At 41.4% G+C, this 19,945-nt stretch overlaps 1 protein-coding gene across 2 annotated transcripts in view; it reads left to right on the top strand.

The window, feature by feature from the left end:
- LOC102274735 (solute carrier family 22 member 15) overlaps positions 1–19,945 on the top strand; it is a 183,745-nt gene that overhangs the window by 5,446 nt on the left and 158,354 nt on the right. For both annotated transcript variants that reach the window (XM_070367436.1, XM_070367437.1), the window contains exon 2: positions 12,891–13,103. In XM_070367436.1, coding sequence (XP_070223537.1) covers positions 12,891–13,103 — 213 coding nt within the window. The remainder of the gene's footprint in view (positions 1–12,890; positions 13,104–19,945) is intronic.

The following is a 19,945-nucleotide window of genomic DNA, read 5'->3' as shown; positions in this document are numbered from 1 at the left end:
GGTCTACACACGGCCACATGGATGAATCTATTAAAACACAATGTGAAATGAAAAAAAAACAGTGTGATATATACAATGTGAAACATACTCTCATAACAAATTTTTAAAAATTAGGAAACAATACTTACGTGGCTTATGAACGTATATGAACAATGTAGAAGCATAAACATGAAGTAGATTGACACACAATTCCCTCCCTCTTGGGAAGGAAGGGAGGGGATGTGAGAAGGGATGGATACAAAGGAGATTTCCTCTGTATCTGTAATATTGTGTTGTTAGAATCTAAGACAAATATGATAAACTGCCACTAGTTTGTTGTGGTGGTGGGTTCATGAATCATTTTTATTTGTTCCACTTTTCTGTGTTAAAATTTTTTTTTAAAATTAAAATGGTAAAAGAAGATCTGCATACCTTGGAGAGGATGCTACAATATGAGAATAACAATTCACTTTCATTGCTCTTCCTTTAACCCATTATGACTGTGAGTTGTGGTCATTTACTACTCAGGAGTGGGGCTTCCCCTGTGGCTCAGTGGTAAAAGAGTCTGCGTGCAGTGCAGGAGACCCGAGTTCGATCCCTGAGTCAGGAAGAACCTTTGGGGGAGGGCATGGCAACCCACTCCGGTATTCTTACCTAGAGAATCCCATGGACAGAGGAGCCTGGTGGGTTACAGTCCATAGGGTCACAACATAGTCTGATGTGACTAAAGCAACTGAGCAAAAAGTAAATACTCAGGAGGAAGAGTGGGTTTTGTTCGGGATGCTTTATTGAACTTTGTGTAGAACATTATCCCATCTCATGGCTCCTACCTGCTAGTATTTATCTTTATGTCCCTTCTCCCCAGGAGATTCATAGGAAGACTCCCTTTCCATGAGGTGTCACGGAGGTGGATAGCTTATGGTTCTAACCTCTCAACCGTAAGTGAGTGATACAGTCCACATCATAAGCCTTAGTGAAGACCTTATTGGACTGCAATCACTAAGACCGTCCCTTAGGCCCCAAGGAATTCTCACCACCACCTGGCGTTCAGCCATGATGAGAACCTGTGGCCTTAGAGCTTTTGTCAGGACTCCTAAGATGTGGGACCATCTACCAGAGATCTCTGCTTGTCTGAGCCAGTTTTATGCCACACTTACCCTCAAATTTAGTTCTGTCTGCCTTGAGACAATGGCTGAGAGCTTGGATGATAATCTGGGGAGCTTTGCCTGGTGTTCCTTCCATCAGTTTAGGTGAATGGGTGCCGGTAGGTCAAGGAGACCATAGTTACTCTTGTCCCCAGTATGATCTCAGGAAAACTGTTGTCTACAAACAGACACTGCCCCCTGGTGTAAAGCAGAGGAAGCTGCAGATTATCAGACCCTCCTGTTTCCATTTGGGGAGGATATGGAGATACCGGGAGGCCTCCAAAAGGTGTGAAAGTGAAAGTCGCTCAATCGTGTGTCCGACTCTTTGCTACTCCATGGACTATACAGTCCATGGCATTCTCCAGGCCAGAATACTGGAGTGGGCAGCCTTTCCCTTCTCCAGGGTATCTTCTCAATCCATGGATTGAACCCAGGTCTCCTGCATTACAGGAAGATTCTTTACCAGCTGAGACACAAGTGAAGCCCAAGAATACTGGAGTGGGTAGCCTGTCCCTTCTCCAGGGGAACTTCCCAAGGGAGCTCCTTAGAGCCTGGAGGGTCTCAAGAGCTAGGATGCGCCTTGGGAAGCAACTGACATCATTGTAGCACCCAAGCCCCCAGCAGCATGCTGGCCAGGGCTACTCGCAGCTGATTGATTACACGCCATGAGAGAAGGTGTTACACTCTAAGACAGCACAGAAAAGCATTTAAAATATGAAGCCAGGCAACGTGACTATGACAGTATAAACACTAGACTTGAAGGCTGTGACACCGCTGAGAGGTGGCTGAGTCAACTCATGCCGTCGACCCCTCAGTTTTCTTTTTGCTCTTGGAAATGGCTGGATCGTGAAAGTTTAATTCATTTGTTTTGCAAGGTCAGAATCTCTTAAAGTTGCCCTGCGCCTATCAATTAGTTGGCATTGTGTTAGTGTTGACTTTGGGATTGTCAGAATACTGGCTTGATTCATCCCCACAGCTAGAGGCGGCTGCCTTAGAAGAAGGAGCCGTCAAATCCAAAGACACACACAGCTCAGAAATCTCCTTTCTCATTTCCTTGACCAAACACTTAAACAGAAACTAACGTCTGCACTAATGGGAATTGTATGGGGCTCAACAAATAGTATATGGTGGCTGTAGAAAAAAGAGAAAATATAGGATAAAAATTATCAGAACTTCTGCCACCCAGAAGTAAAATATGCTCACCCTTTGGCATACAGATGAGCTTCCCAACTTTGTATTATATAAATATGTACATTTGTCTTTTGTGCAAAAGTTTTTATCTTGACCTGATTTTGTCTGTCAATAATATTGCAAATATCTTGCTGCACTCACAGATTAACAACTCCGTATTTTTTAATGGCTGCAGCATGGTGTCCCAATGTGTGGCCATATCATAATTTGCTTATTCAGTTCTCTTTTGTTGCAAATGTAGATTGGTTGGTTCCTCTTTTTCCGTATTCTGAAACTCATGACTTTTTGGTCATCCTTTGACTCAGGCCTTCACTTCTTCCAGTCAGTTTTATCACTCTTTTTAAGCCCAAATTTCTGATGTTTTGGTTCCTCTCATTTCCCCCAGATCTTCTTTGTCTCAGCTTGATGGATGAGATGGAGGTTACGAACGTAAACTTCATAAGCATCCTTTCCTTTAACTTCAGAATTAATTTTTTATTCTTGTCTATGTTTCTCCACAGTGTCCAAGAGGAAAACATACCTCTGCCTTCTTTTCAGGGATATCCTCTCACTTTTGTTCTTGATTCTATATTATTCTACATCAGCTCTTTCTTTCTTTTTTTTTTTTTTAGCATAGTATTATGTAGACTTTATTTTTTAGAGAAGCATTCAGTTCAGTTCAGTCGCTCAGTCATGTCCGACTCTTTGCGACCCCATGAATCGCAGCACGCCAGGCCTCCCTGTCCATCACCAACTCCCGGAGTTCACTCAGACTCACGTCCATCAAGTCAGTGATGCCATCCAGCCATCTCATCCTCTGTCGTCCCCTGCTCCTCCTGCCCCCAATCCCTCCCAGCATCAGAGTCTTTTCCAATGAGTCAACTCTCCACATGAGGTGGCCAAAGTACTGGAGTTTCAGCTTTAGCATCATTCCTTCCAAAGAACACCCAGGACTGATCTCCTTTAGGATAGACTGGTTGGATCTCCTTGCAGTCCAAGGGACTCTCAAGAGTCTTCTCCAACACCACAGTTCAAAAGCATCAATTCTTCGGCACTCAGCTTTCTTCACAGTCCAGCTGTCACATCTGTACATGACCACTGGAAAAACCATAGCCTTGACTAGATGGACCTTTGTTGGCAAAGTAATGAGAAGTGTTAGGTTCACAGCAAAGTTGAGCAGAAGGTACGAAGGTTTCCCCTGTATCTCCAGGCAAGAATACTGGAGTGGGTTGCCATAGCTATTGCCTTCTCTAGGAGCCTTCCCAACCCAGGGTTTGAACTCAGGTCTCTTGTACTGCTGGCAGATTCTTTACAGTCTGAGCCACAGGGGAAGACCTGAACATATACAGCCTTCTCCATTGTCAACATCCCCCATCAGAATGGTACATTTGTTAAAACTGATGAAACTAAGCTGACACATCGTCACCCAGTGTCTCCAGTTTACATTAGGGTTCCCTCTTGGTGTTGTACATTCTATGAGCTTGGACAAATTTATAATGCCAAGTATCTACTATTATAGTATCATATTTAGTCTTTCTACTGCCTTAAAAATCCTTTGCACTCTGCCTTCCATTTCTCCTTCCTAAGCCCTGGCAACCACCACATCATTTATTTCTGATCTTCCAGCTTTCCGCATTCTCTGACATCCCAAGGAATGGACTGCGTGGTAGATTTAGGTGGTATATGGAAATGTTTTTAAATAGCATTAACGCATAAAATAAGAGGGGTACTTCCTTCTGAATCCTTGAATCCTTTTGTTTATTTAAGAAAAAAGTGCTAGCACTTCTCAAAACATTAGCAAATACCTCTTTTAACAAAGGGACTGAACCAGAATTAAGGAAGGTTCAGACTTTGTATAAAAACATTACCTAGTTAGGACTGAACAATATTATTCTGTTTTTATTGCATTTATTATTCATTTATTATTTATCATTCATTTATCATTGCAATTATTATTTCTTTTTTTTTTTTTGGCCATACCACGTGGCTTGCAGGATCTCAGTCTCCCATCGAATATTGAACCCAGGCCACAGCAGTAAAAGCCTAGGATCTTAGCCACTAGGCAACCTGGGAACTCCCCTATTACTCATTTTTTTAAAAAAAACTTTCAAAAATTATGAAACATTTCAAATGAAATACAGAGAATAATATCACAAACACACGTATACTTACTTCCAGGTTTAATAAATGCCTGTATTTTGCCATGTTTGTCTAAGGTTGTGTTGGTCATAGTTCAACCAGAGAAAGAGGAAACAGAACTCCTAGATAGAGATACATGTTTGTATATGTGTGTGTATCTGTGTTGTATATATGTATACGATTATATATGTGTCAGTGAATAATTTGTTCTGAGGATTTGACCTTATACCGTTGTGGGAGCTGATTTGGCAGTCTCTGTAAGGCTGTTGTCTCGGTGTTTGAAGCTGGAGCTTGACGTCTGCAGGGAAGGCAGCCTGGAGCCCATCAGAATTGATTGGAATCAGTGTCATTCTCACCGCCTGCAACCTTGATGAAGCAAATGGTATCATGGAGCTAAACACACGTCTGGCCCAGGAATCAGAGCAGCTGAAGGAGGGTCCAGGGGAGTATAGATCAGAAGCAGGTCCAAACGAGGCAGTGGCTGTGAGGAGCAAAAGCACTGACCCCAACCTTCTGAGCATGCTCCCTTGCTTTCACCCCTCCCGGCCAAAACTTGCCCCAAAATATCTCTTGTGTCCTACCTTAAATAAAAATACTCCAGCTAACACTTACATTGTAACAGGGTGTTTATAGTTACATCTGGATGATTATATTTGTATTGATATACAATTTTATTTCTCTGTAAGTTCACTTAAGTTAAAAAAATTTGAGTCAGTTTAAAAGCAGACCATTAAGTAAATAATAAAAAACAGAAATGGGCATGCAGCACTCTTGCAGCTGGGGTTACTCAGGTGACTGAGTTTGGCAAAAGCTGAGCCTGCCCTGTACTACTTCTTCAAAGAACACTAAGAATGTGTTCTTTATTTTCCTGGCTCTGACTGGACTTCTTTGGCTTAAGAATTCTTTCCCTGATTTTTAAAAAATAATTTTAATTTTAATTTTGGCTGTGCTGGGTCTTCACTGCTGCTCGGGCTCTTCTCTGGTTTCGGCACGTGGGCTCATTAGTTGTGGCTCCCCGGCTCTAGAGCACAGGCTCAGTAGTTGGGGCACTTGGTCTTAGCTGCTCTGAGGCATGTGGATCTTCTGGGATCAAGGATAGAACCTATGTCTCCTGCATTGGCAGGTGGATTCTCTGCCCCTGAGCCACCAGGGAATCCCCTTTCCTTGAGTTTTGTTTTGACTAAACCCCTCCCAGTCTTTCCCTGCCTAGCCCAGATGTCACAGTTGCAACCTTTCTCTTATTCCCTGAGTTAGAATTCACATCTGCTTTTTTTATGCTCTCATTAATTTCATTTCTACTCTGGCTAATAGAGCATTTGCTAAATGTGCCTTGTATTTATATTTTTGGGCATATTTGTTGCCCTTACCTGAATGTATGTGCTCAGAAGAAAACAACTGTTTCTTATTCATCATTGTGATCACCCGAGGCTCATGATACACTGTGTTGTGAAGTGTTGGTGCTCACTAAAATTTTTTTAAAAAGTAAACTATAGTAACAGAAGGCAGGTGGTCAGGTGGTGGCATTTCCATTTAATTTGGGAGATTGAGAGTGAAGCAGATGCATATCAAATATGTGTCCAAAATCTTAATTACTGGCTGGTCCCAAAATTACTGGTTTTTAACCCATTGTCATTTTCTGTGCCACATTATGCAAGGAATTCATTAACAAAATGTATCTTAGACTGTTAGACACACAGTAGTGTGTTGGTTTTCTTAAAAGGATATAGAAATACAAGTCAGGGTTTCTTCTCTTCAGAAGATGATCAATCATTAGCAAAGGAAAATGTAATTCTATCTATACTGTTAAATAATGATGCAAAATAATATTTTCCGAGTAAATAATGGAGAAGGCAATGGCAACCCACTCCAGTACTCTTGACTGGAAAATCCCATGGACAGAGGAGCCTGGTAGGCTGCAGTCCATGGGGTCGCACAGAGTCGGACACGACTGAGTGACTTCACTTTCACTTTTCACTTTAATGCCTTGGAGAAGAAAATGGCAACCCACTCTAGTGTTGTTGCCTGGAGAATCCCAGGGACGGGGGAGCGTGGTGGGCTGCTGTCTATGGGGTCACACAGAGTCAGACACGACTGAAGTGACTTAGCAGCAGCAGTAAGTAATAGAACCATTGAATGCTTTAGACATTAAAAAAGGAGGAGACATATATATACCTGTGGCTAATTCATGTTGATGTTTGGCAGAAAACAACACAATTCTGTAAAGCAATTATTCTTCAATTAAAAAATAAATTAATTAAAAAAGAGACATCACCGTGGTCCAGAGTGATTTGTTGAAACTTCAGAAGAAGAACTGAGCTCAAGCTAAACTTTGAAGGTTGGGTTTAGAGAGAAGCGGGAAGGTCATTTCAGGTGGGAAGACATAGCATTGGAGAAAGTATAGAAGAGGGCATACCCTAGACCCTTGCTACACAAGGTGTGGCCCAAGCCATCAACACTGACACCACCAGAGCTTGTTAGAAAAACAGAATCTCAGGTCCCATCCCAGCCTACAGAATCAGTCTCTGCAAGGTAGAGTTTGGGAGGCTCTGATAGGTGCTATTTGGATGGAGCTGTAAGATTTACTGTACATTGTTGGCTAAAGAAATATCCCCTTTGACCTTCAGAATAGGCTAGCTAGATATGAATGAATTAGATAAAGATGTACTGCCAGTGTCCAGTCTTACTAGAAGGAAACATGAAGTTTAGAAAAGTTTTGATTTGCTGGAAATTTACTAGAGCTGCAGTTCAGACTCAGGTGTACAGATTGCATATGCTTTTCACAGCACACCGTGAAAAGTCCTGTTTGGGGAATTCAACAGGCTAGTTCAGAAAGCTTGAATGTGGATAAGGTAGCAATTGTGCCAAGTGGTGGAGATTTGGATGCTAGGACATCTAGTATTTATCCATTAATATGATTTAACCAGAAGAGTTTCATGAGGACTGCATCGAGGAGACTGCTCTGGTGGCATTATGTAGATAAGAGTCAGGGAGGAAATGGGACTTAGAGACACCAGTTATTTAGAGCATAATTAAAATTTTTAAACACAAAAAATAGTGTCAATGGGACTTCCCTAGTGGTGTAGTGGTTGAGAATCTGCCTGCTAATGTAGGGGACACAGGTTCAACCCCTGGCCTGGGAGGACCCCATATTCCTCAGGGTAAACCGGCCCACCACAACTACTGAGCCCATGCTCTAGAGCCCATACTCTGCAACAAGAGAAGCCCCGGTAATGAGAAGCGCACATGCAGCAGTGAAGACCCAGTGCTGCCAAAAAGTAAAATAAATAAAAATAATTAAAATAGTATCAGGAAATTCCCTGGTGGTCCATTGTTTATGACTCTGTGCTTCTGTTTTGGTCCTTGGTTGGGGAACTAAGATCCCACAAAGCTGTGTGGTGTGACCAAAAAAAATATCAGTAATCACCCCACAGATATTTATTGAACACCTACTTTGTGCTGGGCCATGGGCATTTAGTGCTGCCTTCATGATGTGGTCATGCTCAAATAATGCTTTTGGTTGAGTCAATTAGATAACTGAGTACTAAGTGCGTAAAATATTAACAGTGATGACCATCATGAAGTCACCTTGTTTCCCCTCTCCCAACTTTTTCTCTGAAAAAAGTTCTGGCCCCAAAGTTAGGTGGCTCCCAGTCACATCCTGGTTTTGCCATTAGTGTGTTACATAATTGCCCTGTGGCTCATCTTTCCTACTTACAACATAAACATCACATTTACCATGACATCACAGCACAAGATATTGTGATGAGATAATTTATGGGAGACATTTTTCATTTCCTGAGCATGATAAAAGCTTATAATGCTGTTAATATAAAATTGCTTCTAAAACGTTCACTTTTTGAAACTTTTAAAATTTCAATCCCCCAGTGCCTCTTAGTCACTTTCTAATTATAATTATACTGAGAGGGAAACAACAATCCCGCCATCTGTGGCACTTGTTTTCCTTCCCTGGAGGTAGCACGAGTGAGGATAATGATTTATTTGAGATGTTGTTAGTCCCACTCCGAAGGAGAGTGGATGGTGGTTTTTCATCGTGGCTTTAAGGCCCATCTGCAGATGGGTGTGATTCTCTAGACAAGGCTATATGGTGAATGTGCACAGTGTCACAGCAGAGGGAAGACAGGAAAATGTCCTCGGTGGAAGAAGCAGGATGAGCGCTCTGGGACGCCGTCACAGCTGAAGAAGGCAAACCGAGGAAAACCACTCTGTTCTTGTGTAGGTGGCACATCCCTCTGACCAGCTAAGGGCTAAACCATCTTTGACTTCATAGCACCATGTGTGCCATGTCTGTGGCTCTGGTGTAAAGGACCTAACAGTAATCTGTATGCAAAGTTTAAGCATCTCCACTTTTACCTAATCCCTGTATCCCTATCACCTTTCGTAGTTAGCATGCATCATGCAGTATCATAGTTACCAGGCTACTCGGTCTCTTTTATCTCTAGCAAAGCCAGGTGACCATCTGTGTCAAAGACAGAAAGGCTGATACCATGTTATATGTAAGTATAGTGCAGTGAAGCAAATGATGTGGGTTCCAAGAAGGGTCTAGATGGATCTTCAGGGGGTGAGCAGAAGCAGGAGGGGCTTCCGGAGGAACTGGAGGGAAGACAAGGACGTGGGGTGGAGGAGGTGGCACTGAGGGAAGAGCTGCAGGCTTCGACCCCTCTGGTGACAAAGCCGTGGCCCTGTGTGTTCCCTGAGGTGTATGTGTGCGCATGGGGGTAATGAGAACATTGCGGAGTGGTGGAAGGAGGGCAGAGAAAGTGAGAAAGGAGGAAGATTTAATCAACCTGCAGAATGATAAGAATGATACAGATAATACCAATTAGCTAGGTTTTACTGCTCCCTGTGTTATATTCCTGTGTTATGTATCAGCTCCACCTCTTTTGTTTTTTAACTCTTTTTCTACACATTGTAGTTTCTTCCAGGAATGATAGCCTCCACAGTGAAATATGCCTCAGATTAGAGGATCCTTTGGAGGATTTCCTCCTTTACCTAGAACATTACTTATCCTAGAATAATCCAGATAAAAATAAGATGCATTAATATATTTTCAATAAGCACTTAGAATGGCGCCTTTTATATAGTTAGAGAAGTGCTTGCTGCTATTATTGGTATTCCCATTCTGGTCATTCATTCATCCATTGACTTGTTGAATATGTGATATCATCTATTTGGGCCCTTAGTTTTTTGCGTCAGGAGCCTGAAGGTGAATCTGATGTAGATCCTGCCCTCAGAGAGCATATTTCAATAGAAAAAACTAAAGCAAGCAAATACATAAATGTATAGTGCAGTGAAGAAAATGATATGGGTTCTAAGAAAGTTCTCAATCGAGTTTTCAGAGTGAGTGGAAGCAGGGGAAGGCTTCTGGGGGGTTGGAGGGAAGGTGGTGGTAGGTGGGGTGAAGGAGGGGTATCTGAGTTACATCTCAGAGGTGGGGAAAGAGTCAGACATTGACAGCAGGAGAAAGGGCTTTCCAGGAAAAGTCAGTGGTACAAACCAAAGCAGAAAAGAGCATATTTAGAGAGAAAATACCATTAGTTAGCTTTGCTGGATTGCAGGCTGTGCATTTACCAGAACATGTGTTCTGCCTCATCTCCTGAGTTCCCTTTGCTGTATTTTTTTCATTTCTTTACCCATGAATTAAGTTTCAGCAGGTTGTAATCAGGAAGGGCAGTTACTAAAATGGGTGCAAGTGGCTTTGTAATTATAGCTGCTGCTAAATGCTGCTCTTGCAATTATTAAGGTTTTCATTTTTGTAAGCTGATTGCCTCCTGTTCTGAAAACTTCCTTAATAATATGCAAATAGGGGCCAAGAAGCAATATAAGTCTAGAAACATGTTTTCCTTTGCATTTTACAGTAAACCACACACACAGACTGACCTGTGGCGACTTTGTGCATCTCCAGAGGCCCATAGTCATTGGACTCACATAGGTTGGGACTGCTTACATCCTTGCAGCCTTGGCAGACAGGGGAAAAATCACATCTTGGGTTTTAGCTTTCTGTTATGACATACACAATGTCATGATTTCTTTTCTCTTTCCTTGCCAGTAATTTCATCATCTACTTGTGATAAATTACTCTGCCTTTGGCGCTTCAGCTTATCCACTTAACAGCTGAATATGCCCCTCCAGAATGGTGTGGAAGGAGCTGGGAGTTCCCTGGCAGTGGAGATAAATCTGTGAGCAAGTCTCTCCACCTTTTTATGCCTCGGTCAACTCATCCATCCAGTTAGGTGTTACTAGGTACTATACAGAAATCATATACTTTGTGTTTTTTAAACACTTAATCTGTTTAAAGGTATTTTTAGACTTTAAGTTCTAAGTTAATAGTGATAATTTTTTAGCTTAAATTTTTTATAAGTACTGTTAATTTCTTAGAGTAAGATTGTTTCACAATGGAACAAACTTCCTGTATTTTCCTAATAAAATTTAAACTTGAAACAATCATCACGAGAGTAACATAAAATGGATCTATAGTAAGTCAGGTAGAGAAGGAGAAATATAAGACAATCTTTATAAGCAGAATCTGAAAAGAAATGATACAAATGAGCTTATTTACAAAACAGAAACAGAGAGAATGAACTTACGGTGGCGGGGGGAAGGATTGGGGGAAGGAATAGTTAGGGACTTCGGGATGGACATGTACACGCTGTTATATTTAAAATGGGTAACTGACAAGGTCCTACTGTGGGGCACAGGAACTCTGCTCCATATTATGTGGCCTCCTGGATAGGGGGGAAGTTTCGGGGAGAATGGATAGATGAATGTGTGTGACTGAGTCCCATCCCTGTCCACCTGAAACTATTACAACACTGTTAATCAGTTATACTCCAATATAAAATAAAAAGTTGTTAAATGGAAAAAAAAATTAAAATGGATCTATAGCATAAAAAGGTTGCACAGGGCTCAACAGCTTACAAACCCAGTATGGCTTTGTGAATAGCCATAAAGCCCAAAACATTCAGTGACAAATGTCATATATGCTCAATAAATAATCACTGATTGAATGAATGAGATATTTTTTCTTTAGAGGGAAGCTCCGTTTAGATTAAACAACAATTACAGCTAAAAGCCTGGGTGAGCACCTAGGATTTTGAGTTGTTCACATCTTGCAGGTTGTATAGGATACCTTAGTACCTACTCAAGTGCATATAATGCTTCCCTGCTTTAACAGAGCATGCGTCCTTCCTCCCCCACGTGTGTGTATGTGTATACACACACACACATAGACAACAGCTTATGGTGATCAGTGCTGCCGGATTCGTGGTCTCCCAAGGAGAAGATTTAACTCTGGGACCAAAGGCAGTCTCAATCACTCAGAGCTTTGTGTAGATTTTATTAAAGTAACAGGGATAGAGGCACTGGAAGTGGGCAGGAGAGCACCCGCCTCGCTAGTTTAAGCAGAGCCTTCTATACTTTTCTGCTAGCTGCTGAGAATAGAAAAGAAAATACCTCAAGGCTGTGAAAATGTTGCCCAGACCTTCTCCCATAGCGTGGGCTTCCCTGGTGGCTCAGAGGGCAAAGCGTCTGCCTACAATGTGGGAGACCCGGGTTCGATCCCTGGGTTGGGAAGATCCCCTGGAGAAGGAAATGGCACCCCACTCCAGTACTCTTGCCTAGAAAATGCCATGGACTGAGAAGCCTGGTAGGCTACAGTCCATGGGGTTGCAAAGAGTCGGACACGACTGAGCGACTTCACTTCACTTCTCCCATAGCGTACATCCAAAGTTCAAAAAAAGGCATGTCCTTGAACAAGAGATACTGCTGCCCATGAGGCCTACTTGTCTAATGTTTATGTCCTCCTTAAAGGGGCCTTAGGCTTGGACCTCTTATCAACCTGCCTGAGTTAACTCTCTCATATATATGTATATACAATCTGCCTAGAGTCACTGTGTGGTCTTGTTGATTTATATATATGTACACACACATACTGTTTTTGGAAACATTAACTATGCCACAACATGTTTTCTTGTTTAGATCATGAGTCCAAGACCAGGACACTCCTGTGCCCTGGTAACTGCTTATCTGAACTAATGTGTGGTGTTGAGGAGAAAATAACTAGAATGTTAGTCTAAGTCAGGGCAGGTAATATCCCTCCTCCCCTACTCCCTGCGAGTGTGGAACCATTCTATGCTGTGTCCTCAAATCTGATGTATCTCAAATGCAGAAAAAACCCTTGAAGGAACTACAGGGTGCTTTACAGATGCGATAGCTGATGGTTCCGTTTGTAGTAGATCAGGAAGCTTCCTTCCATTTTCTCCTTTGTTTCTAAAGTGTCTCATTTGTGTAGCTCCTGTCGCACAGAGTCGGACATGACTGACGCAATGTAGCAGCAGCATAGCAGCAGCACAGACACAAAAGCAAGACTGCTCATTGAAGGTTTGTAAACTTGCTAATTGCATTTCCAGCCTAGATGGCTCTGTGTGTTTCCTCTTTCAGCTCTACGTGGCCACGGAAGCCATCCTCATTGCGCTGGTTGGGGCCACACCGTCGTACCACTGGGACCTGGCCGAGCTCCTGCCCAACCAGAGCCACAGCAACCAGTCGGCTGGCGAAGACCAGGCCCTCGGGGCCTGGCTCCTGACGGCCAATGGCAGCGAGATGCACAAGCATGTGCACTTCAGTAGCAGCTTTACCTCCATCGCCTCTGAGGTAACTGCGGGAGGTGGGAGGGCCCTCGTGACCACTGAGTGACCCACTGGGAGCCACCGTGTGGTCTGGTTGATTTAAATTTCAGCCCATCTTCAAATCGCTTTCTAGTAAATTTGAGAGTTAAAGAACATCCTTGGAAAACACTTTCTTCTTCCTTCTTACTACAAATGGGAGAAGCGTGAGTCCTAACCAAACTGGTTAGATTAAGTAAGACACAAACAGAAGGGGTCTCCCAGGTGGAACTCACTGGTGGTAAAGAACCCACCTGCCAATGCAGGAAACATAAGAGATGTGGGTTTGATCCCCTGGAGAAGGGCATGGCAACCCCCCGTATGTTTGCCTGGAGAATCCCCGTGGACAGAGGAGTCTGGCAGGCTACAGTCCATAGGGTCACAAAGAGTCAGATATAACTGAAGCTACTGAGCATGCATACACGAACTCTAGAAGAACCCCATTTTGACTAGTGTGTCCTTTAAAAAAAAGTGAATTAAAACTTTCATGTCTTTTTCTTATATCCACAAAAATCAACAGAGTAAAGAGAGAAGTATAATGACTCACCTTTAACATCCACAGTTCATGCTTAAGTGTAGTCCTGCATGTGGACCGCCTGGGGGCTCCTTGACTGTACAACATCAAATGCATATGGTACCACCCAGTGTGGGCAGGAAGCCTTATCTTCAAGGGGATTTTGGTAGCCAGAAGGTTCTGATAAGGAAAGCGCCTTCTGGGCCAGCCTGAGGTAAATAAGCTGAGTCTACATAGATGGGTGAGGGCTCCCCTGGTGGCGCTAAGTGGTAAAGAATCACCCAGCCAATGCAGGAGATGCAAGAGATATGGAGAGAGGAGCCTGGTGAGCTACAGTCCATGAAGCGCAAAGAGTCGGACATGACAGAGTGACTGAGCCCACAGTCTGGTGCAGAGAAACTCTGGAATAAGAGCCGCAGGGCCCGGACACAGCTGGTTGTTAAAAAGTAGAAATCCTCAGTGTCCTTTGCCTGGTCCCCACAAGCTATCCATTTGCCTGCTGACACCCTGGCCTAGTGGGGTTTTCATGACAACAGTTCAGCACCCCTTACCCAAAAACCTCCAGTGGTTCTCCCATCACACACAGTGAAACCCTGTATGTTACATTCAGGGCCCTTACCCTCCCCAGCTTGGTGCTGGTATACTTTCCAGCCACGTTCTGTATTTCCCTCCGCCTCCCCTGCTTCACATACATGCCACAAGCTCTCAGACTGCACCTCTTACCTCAGTTAGGACAGCCCCACCATTCACCCGCTCCTCTGCCCGGTGACATCTTGACTTACCCTCTCCCGCTCACATGACCATCGCCTTCCCTGGTAAGTCTTTTCTGACCAGCTGCCCAGAAGTAAATACACTTTTGTTTCTGCTCCAGTAACATTTTGTTTGCACTCACATGATACACTGTAGTTTATGGTTCAACTCTATATTTTTAAATCCTTTGAGCTCAGAAACCTTATTTTGGTCATCTTTGTGTCTCCATGGCTTCCTCGCCACCACCACAATAACTACCCTCACCACGCGTATCACCACTACTCACCTATAACAATAGTAAGTAGCCTTGTGCTACTTAGTGACAACAGTGAGCCAGGCATTGTAATATTTTACAGCCCTTGTTTCGTTTAACTCTCAAGATAAGTTATGAAGTAAGCATTATTTCCCCCATTTTATAGATGAAGAAATTGAGACATCTTGAGGTCAGCTAATAAGGGCAGAGCTAGGATTTCAACCCAAATTTCTCTTAACCCAGAAGCCTATGCTCTTAATATTGTACTTTTTAGGGGCCTATCCAATTTAAATCACTGCACATGGTGACTGCAGCCATGAAATTAAAAGACGTTTGCTCCTTGGAAGAAAAGTTATCACCAACCTAGATAGCATGTTTAAAAGCAGAGACATTACTTTACCAACAAAAGTCCATCTAGTCAAAGCTATGGTTTTTCCAGTATGGATGTGAGAGTTGGACTATAAAGAAAGCTGAACACTGAAGAATTGATGCTTCTGAACTGTGGTGTTGGAGAAGACTCTTGAGAGTCCCTTGAACTGCAAGGAGATCCAACCAGTCCATCCTAAAGGAGCTCAGTCCTGGGTGTTCATTGGAAGGACTGATACTGAAGCTGAAAAGCCAATACTTTGGCCACCTGATGCTACGAACTGACTCATCTGAAAAGACCCTGATGCTGGGCAAGATTGAAGGTGGGAGGAGAAGGGGATGACAGAGGATGAGATGGTTGGGTGGCATCACCGATTCAATGGACATGGGTTTGAGCAAGCTCCGGGAGTTGGTGATGGACAGGGAAGCCTGGCGTGCTGCAGTCCATGGGGTCGCAAAGAGCCAGACACGACTGAGCGACTAAACTGACTGATCCAATCTAAATTAGTATCCACATCTTCCTTCTTTTTGATTGGTTAACAAAAGCTGAAGGACTTTAACATTATTTTATTTGGAAATAATTTCAAACTGACAGAAATTTCAAGAATAGTTTAAAGATTACCCTTATATCCTTTAGTTTCATCTGTTGTTAGTATTTTACCTCATTGGTGCTATCTGTTTTTCTTAATTTTTAAAAGCCACTTGAAAGCTATAAGTATTGGTATTTTTTTTACAACCAAATGCTTCATTCAGTATGTGGGCTTCCCAGGTGGCTCAGTGGTAAAGAATCTGCCAGCCAGCGCAGGAGACACAGGTTCAATCCCTGGAGAAGGAAATAACAACCCCCTCCAGTATTCTTGCCTGGAAAATCCTGTGGACAGAGGAGCCTGGTGGGCTGCAGTCCATGGGGTCGTAAAGGAGTCGGATATTGGATATAACTTAGCAACTAAACAAGGACAACTTCAGTGTGTATTTCCTAAAAATAAGGACATTCTCTTCGAAAGCCATAGTACACTTACCAACTTCAAGAAATGCTGATGTTTTATCAAATCTGCTCTTCCGTGCCCAGCTTTCCCACTTGACCCAGTGATATCCTTGATAGTGCTCATTTCCCCTCTTCCATTGAGTTCAGTTTAGGATCACATACTACATTTAGTTGTCATAGCTGTTCAGTATCTTCAGCCCTTTCATTTTTATGATATCAATACTTTTGAAGAATACATGATACCTCCCTGTTAAGTAGTTAGGGTGTTCTTCATTTTCAAACTTTCTGATGATTCCTCATTCAGGGTGCTCATCCACAGTTAGAAAAACACATAAGTAATGTTGTGTCCACAGGGGATCACATATAGAGATACACAGTATTCATCTGCCCTTTTGGGGTGATGTGAAGTTTGACCATCCATGGCAGATATTACCTGATTTCTCCCCTGTACAGTTACTGTTTTTTTTTTGTTTGTTTGTTTGTTTGTTTTTATTTCAAGAAGTAAGGAATCTATGGGGAGTTGAGTCACTAAGATTACGCTAATTTGCTATTCTGTATCAGAACCCCCTCCCTCCAGTTTAGCATCTATTGATCTAGCTTCATAAGCCAAGCTAGACTATGATGGTTACAAAATGATAAATTCTTAACTCTAGTGCTTCTTCCATCTTTGCCAGTTGGGTTTTTGTTTTTTTAAATTGAGGTACAGTTGACATTTAACATTATATTAATTTCAGGTGTACGACATAATGATTCACTATTTCTATTATTGTGAGAAGATCACCATAAATCTAGGTAACATTCCTCACCATACATGGTTGCAGAAAAAATTTTTTTTCTTGTGATGAGAACTTTTAAGATCTATTCTCTTTGGAACTTTCAAATGCACAATAGGGTATTAACTGTGATCACCATGCTATCTGTAGCATCATTGTGACTTAGTTATTTTATAATCAGAAGTTTATACCTTTTGACCCCTTCTCTCATTTCCTGTTTCCCTCCCCTCCCACCTCTGGCAACCACCAGTCTCTTCTCTGTATCTAGGAGCTTGGGTTTGTTTTTTGGTTTTCATCTTTTCGGATTCTCCTGTAAATAAGAGCCGTTTTCTTCTCCCTTGTCCGTCTCCATTTCTAGCTCTCTGTCATTAGTGTGTGCTAATGGCTTCCTGAAAGAAAGTGAAAGTCTTAGTCACTCAGTTGTGTCTAACTCTTTGCAACCCCATGAAGTCTTTTCAACTATTTATAATTTATTATAGCCTTCAGCACTTGCCCTGGTGGCTCAGATAGTAAAGCGTCTGTCTACAATGCGGGAGACCTGGGTTCAATCTCTGGGTTGGGAAGATTCCCTGGAGAAGGAAATGGCAACCCACTCCAGTACTCTTGCCTAGAAAATCCCATGGACAGAGGAGCCTGATGCAGGCTACTGTCCATGGGGTCTCAAAGAGTCGGACACGACTGAGCGACTTCACTTTCACTTTTTAGTTATTTTGCTGCTCAAATTATTCCCAGTTTACCAGTAGGAACCTCTTTGAGGTGGCTCTTTAGTAATTAAAATTTTTGTTTTGAGATAATTGTAGATTTACATGAAGTTGCAGTAAATAATACGGAGAAATTCCATGAACGCTTTACCCAGTTTTTCCCAATGGTAGCATCTTTTAAAATCATAATATAATATCACAACCAGGATAATGATGTTGATATGGCTAAGACACAGAGCATGTCTATCACCACAAGGGTCTGTTGCCATGTATATTTATATATAGACATACCCACTTTCCGCCCTCCCCAAACGCTATCCAGTTTCCCTGGTAACCACTGATCTGTTCTCTTATACTTTAATGTTCTCATTTCAAGAATATTATAAAAATGCAATCATGCAGGTAGCCTTTTAGGATTGGCTGTTTTTCACTCAGCTTACTTCTCCGAAGACTCATCTAGGTTTAGTTATATTACTTTAGTTATATGATAAGTCTTTTATGCAGATAGATTGGTTTCTCTCACTTTATTCTTTTTCAAAGATTGCTTTAGCTATTTTAGTTCCTTTGGCTTTCCATGTAAATTGTAGGATAACTTTTTTTCTGTATCTGCAGAAAATCTTGCAATTTTGATAGGAGCTGCATTAAACCTGTATATCAGTTTGAGGAGAAATGGCATCTTCACTCTGTTAAAACTTCCAGTACATGAACACTGTATGTATTATTTAGGGATTCTTGGATTTTAGTGTTTCGTAGACTTAGCTTATAAATCCTGTACACATTTTGTTAGATTTATCCTAAATGCTTCTTTTTTTGTTGTTGTTGTTGAGCGATTGTAAGTGGTATTGTATTTGAAATTTTGGTGTTCGTATGTTCATTGCTGGTTTGTAGAAATACGGTTGATTTTTGTATGTTTAATCTATGTAGTTATGAACTCATTAATTCTAGGAATATTTTGAAGATTCTTTGGAGATTTCTAGATAATTTTATAAAAAATAAGGACAGTTTTATTTTTCCCTTTGCAGACCGCATGGCTTTTGTGTTTTGTTTTGTTGCTTTATTGCTCCGCCAGAATTTCTAGCACTCTGTTGTATATATGGCATCCATGCATTATTCCCAGTCTTATGGGGAGGCTGTAGTCTTTTACCATTAAGTTTAATGTTAGCCGTTGGTGTTTGTAGGTATTTTTTATTATGTTGAGAAAACCCCTTCATTCCAATATTATTTTTTATCGTGAGCACGTATTGAATTTTGTCAAATATACCGCTTTGTAATTTTCTACATAAGTTGCGGTGATCATGTATGTGGTTTTCCTTCTTCACCTCGTAATGTGGTGGGTTGCACTGTTTGATTTTCAAATACTGAACTAGCCTTATATCTCTGCGTGGTAGATACTTCTTTTTGTGTATTGCTGAATTTTAACTGCTAGTAATTTGTTAAGGATTTTTGCTTCTGTATTCATTAGGGAGATTGGTCTCTAGCTTTCTTTTGTTTTGTACTGTCTTTGTCTGGTGTTGGTATCAGGATGATAACAAGCTTCATAAAATGAATTGAAACACGGTCTCTCCTTTTTTGTTTTCTGGAAGGGAGTGTGTAGAATTGGTGTTAGTCCTTAAAGCATTTGGAAGAATTCTTCAGTGAAATTATCTGAGTCTTTAGTTTTCTTTTTGGGGAGTTTTAAAATTACGAATTCAGTTTCCTCAAAAGATGTAAGACTAATTAAATAATCTGCATCGTATTGTGAGTTGGGGCAGTCTGTGATTTTCACAGAATGGATTCATTTCATCTAAGTTTTCAAATTTATGTATACAGAGCTGTTCATTGTATTACTTTATTATCCTTTTGATGTCTGCAGAGTCTGAAATGATATCCTCTTTTGTTATAGTATTGGTAACAAAATATCAGTATTGGTGATTTCTGTCCTTTCTTAATTACTTGTCATGATGGGATTTTGTCAATTTTATTGATCTTTTTAAAGAACTAACATTTTGTTTTATAGATATTTTTTTCTGTTTTCACTTTTATTGATTTATGTTCTTGTGTTTGCTTTGAGTTTCTTTCTCTTTTTTCTTTTTTCAGTTCTAGAGGTGGTAGTCTGTTGATGAGAGTCTTTCTCTTTGCAAAAAAGGCAATTAGTAATGGAAATTTCCCTCTCAGGACTGCTTTAGCTATGCCCCACAAATTTTGATATTGTATTTTCATTTTCATTTAGATCAATGTGGTTTTTTTCCTTCTTGAGGTTTGACCCAATGTTATTTAGAAGTATGCTCCTTAGTTTCCTAAATGTTTGGAGATTTTTTTGTTAGCTTTCTTTTTTTGATTTCTAGTTTGATTCTTCTATAGTCAGAGGACACTCTCTGGATAATTTCAATTCTTTTAAATTTGTTGAGGTTTCTTTTATGGCCTGGGATTTGGTCTCTCTTGGGTGTATGTTCTATTAGCACATGAACCAAATGTATATTCTGCTGCTTTGGGATGGAGTACTTTATAAA

Source organism: Bos mutus, chromosome 3, assembly GCF_027580195.1.
Source record: "Bos mutus isolate GX-2022 chromosome 3, NWIPB_WYAK_1.1, whole genome shotgun sequence".
Classification (NCBI taxonomy): domain Eukaryota; kingdom Metazoa; phylum Chordata; class Mammalia; order Artiodactyla; family Bovidae; genus Bos; species Bos mutus.
This window is presented reverse-complemented; position numbering and strand designations above follow the sequence as displayed.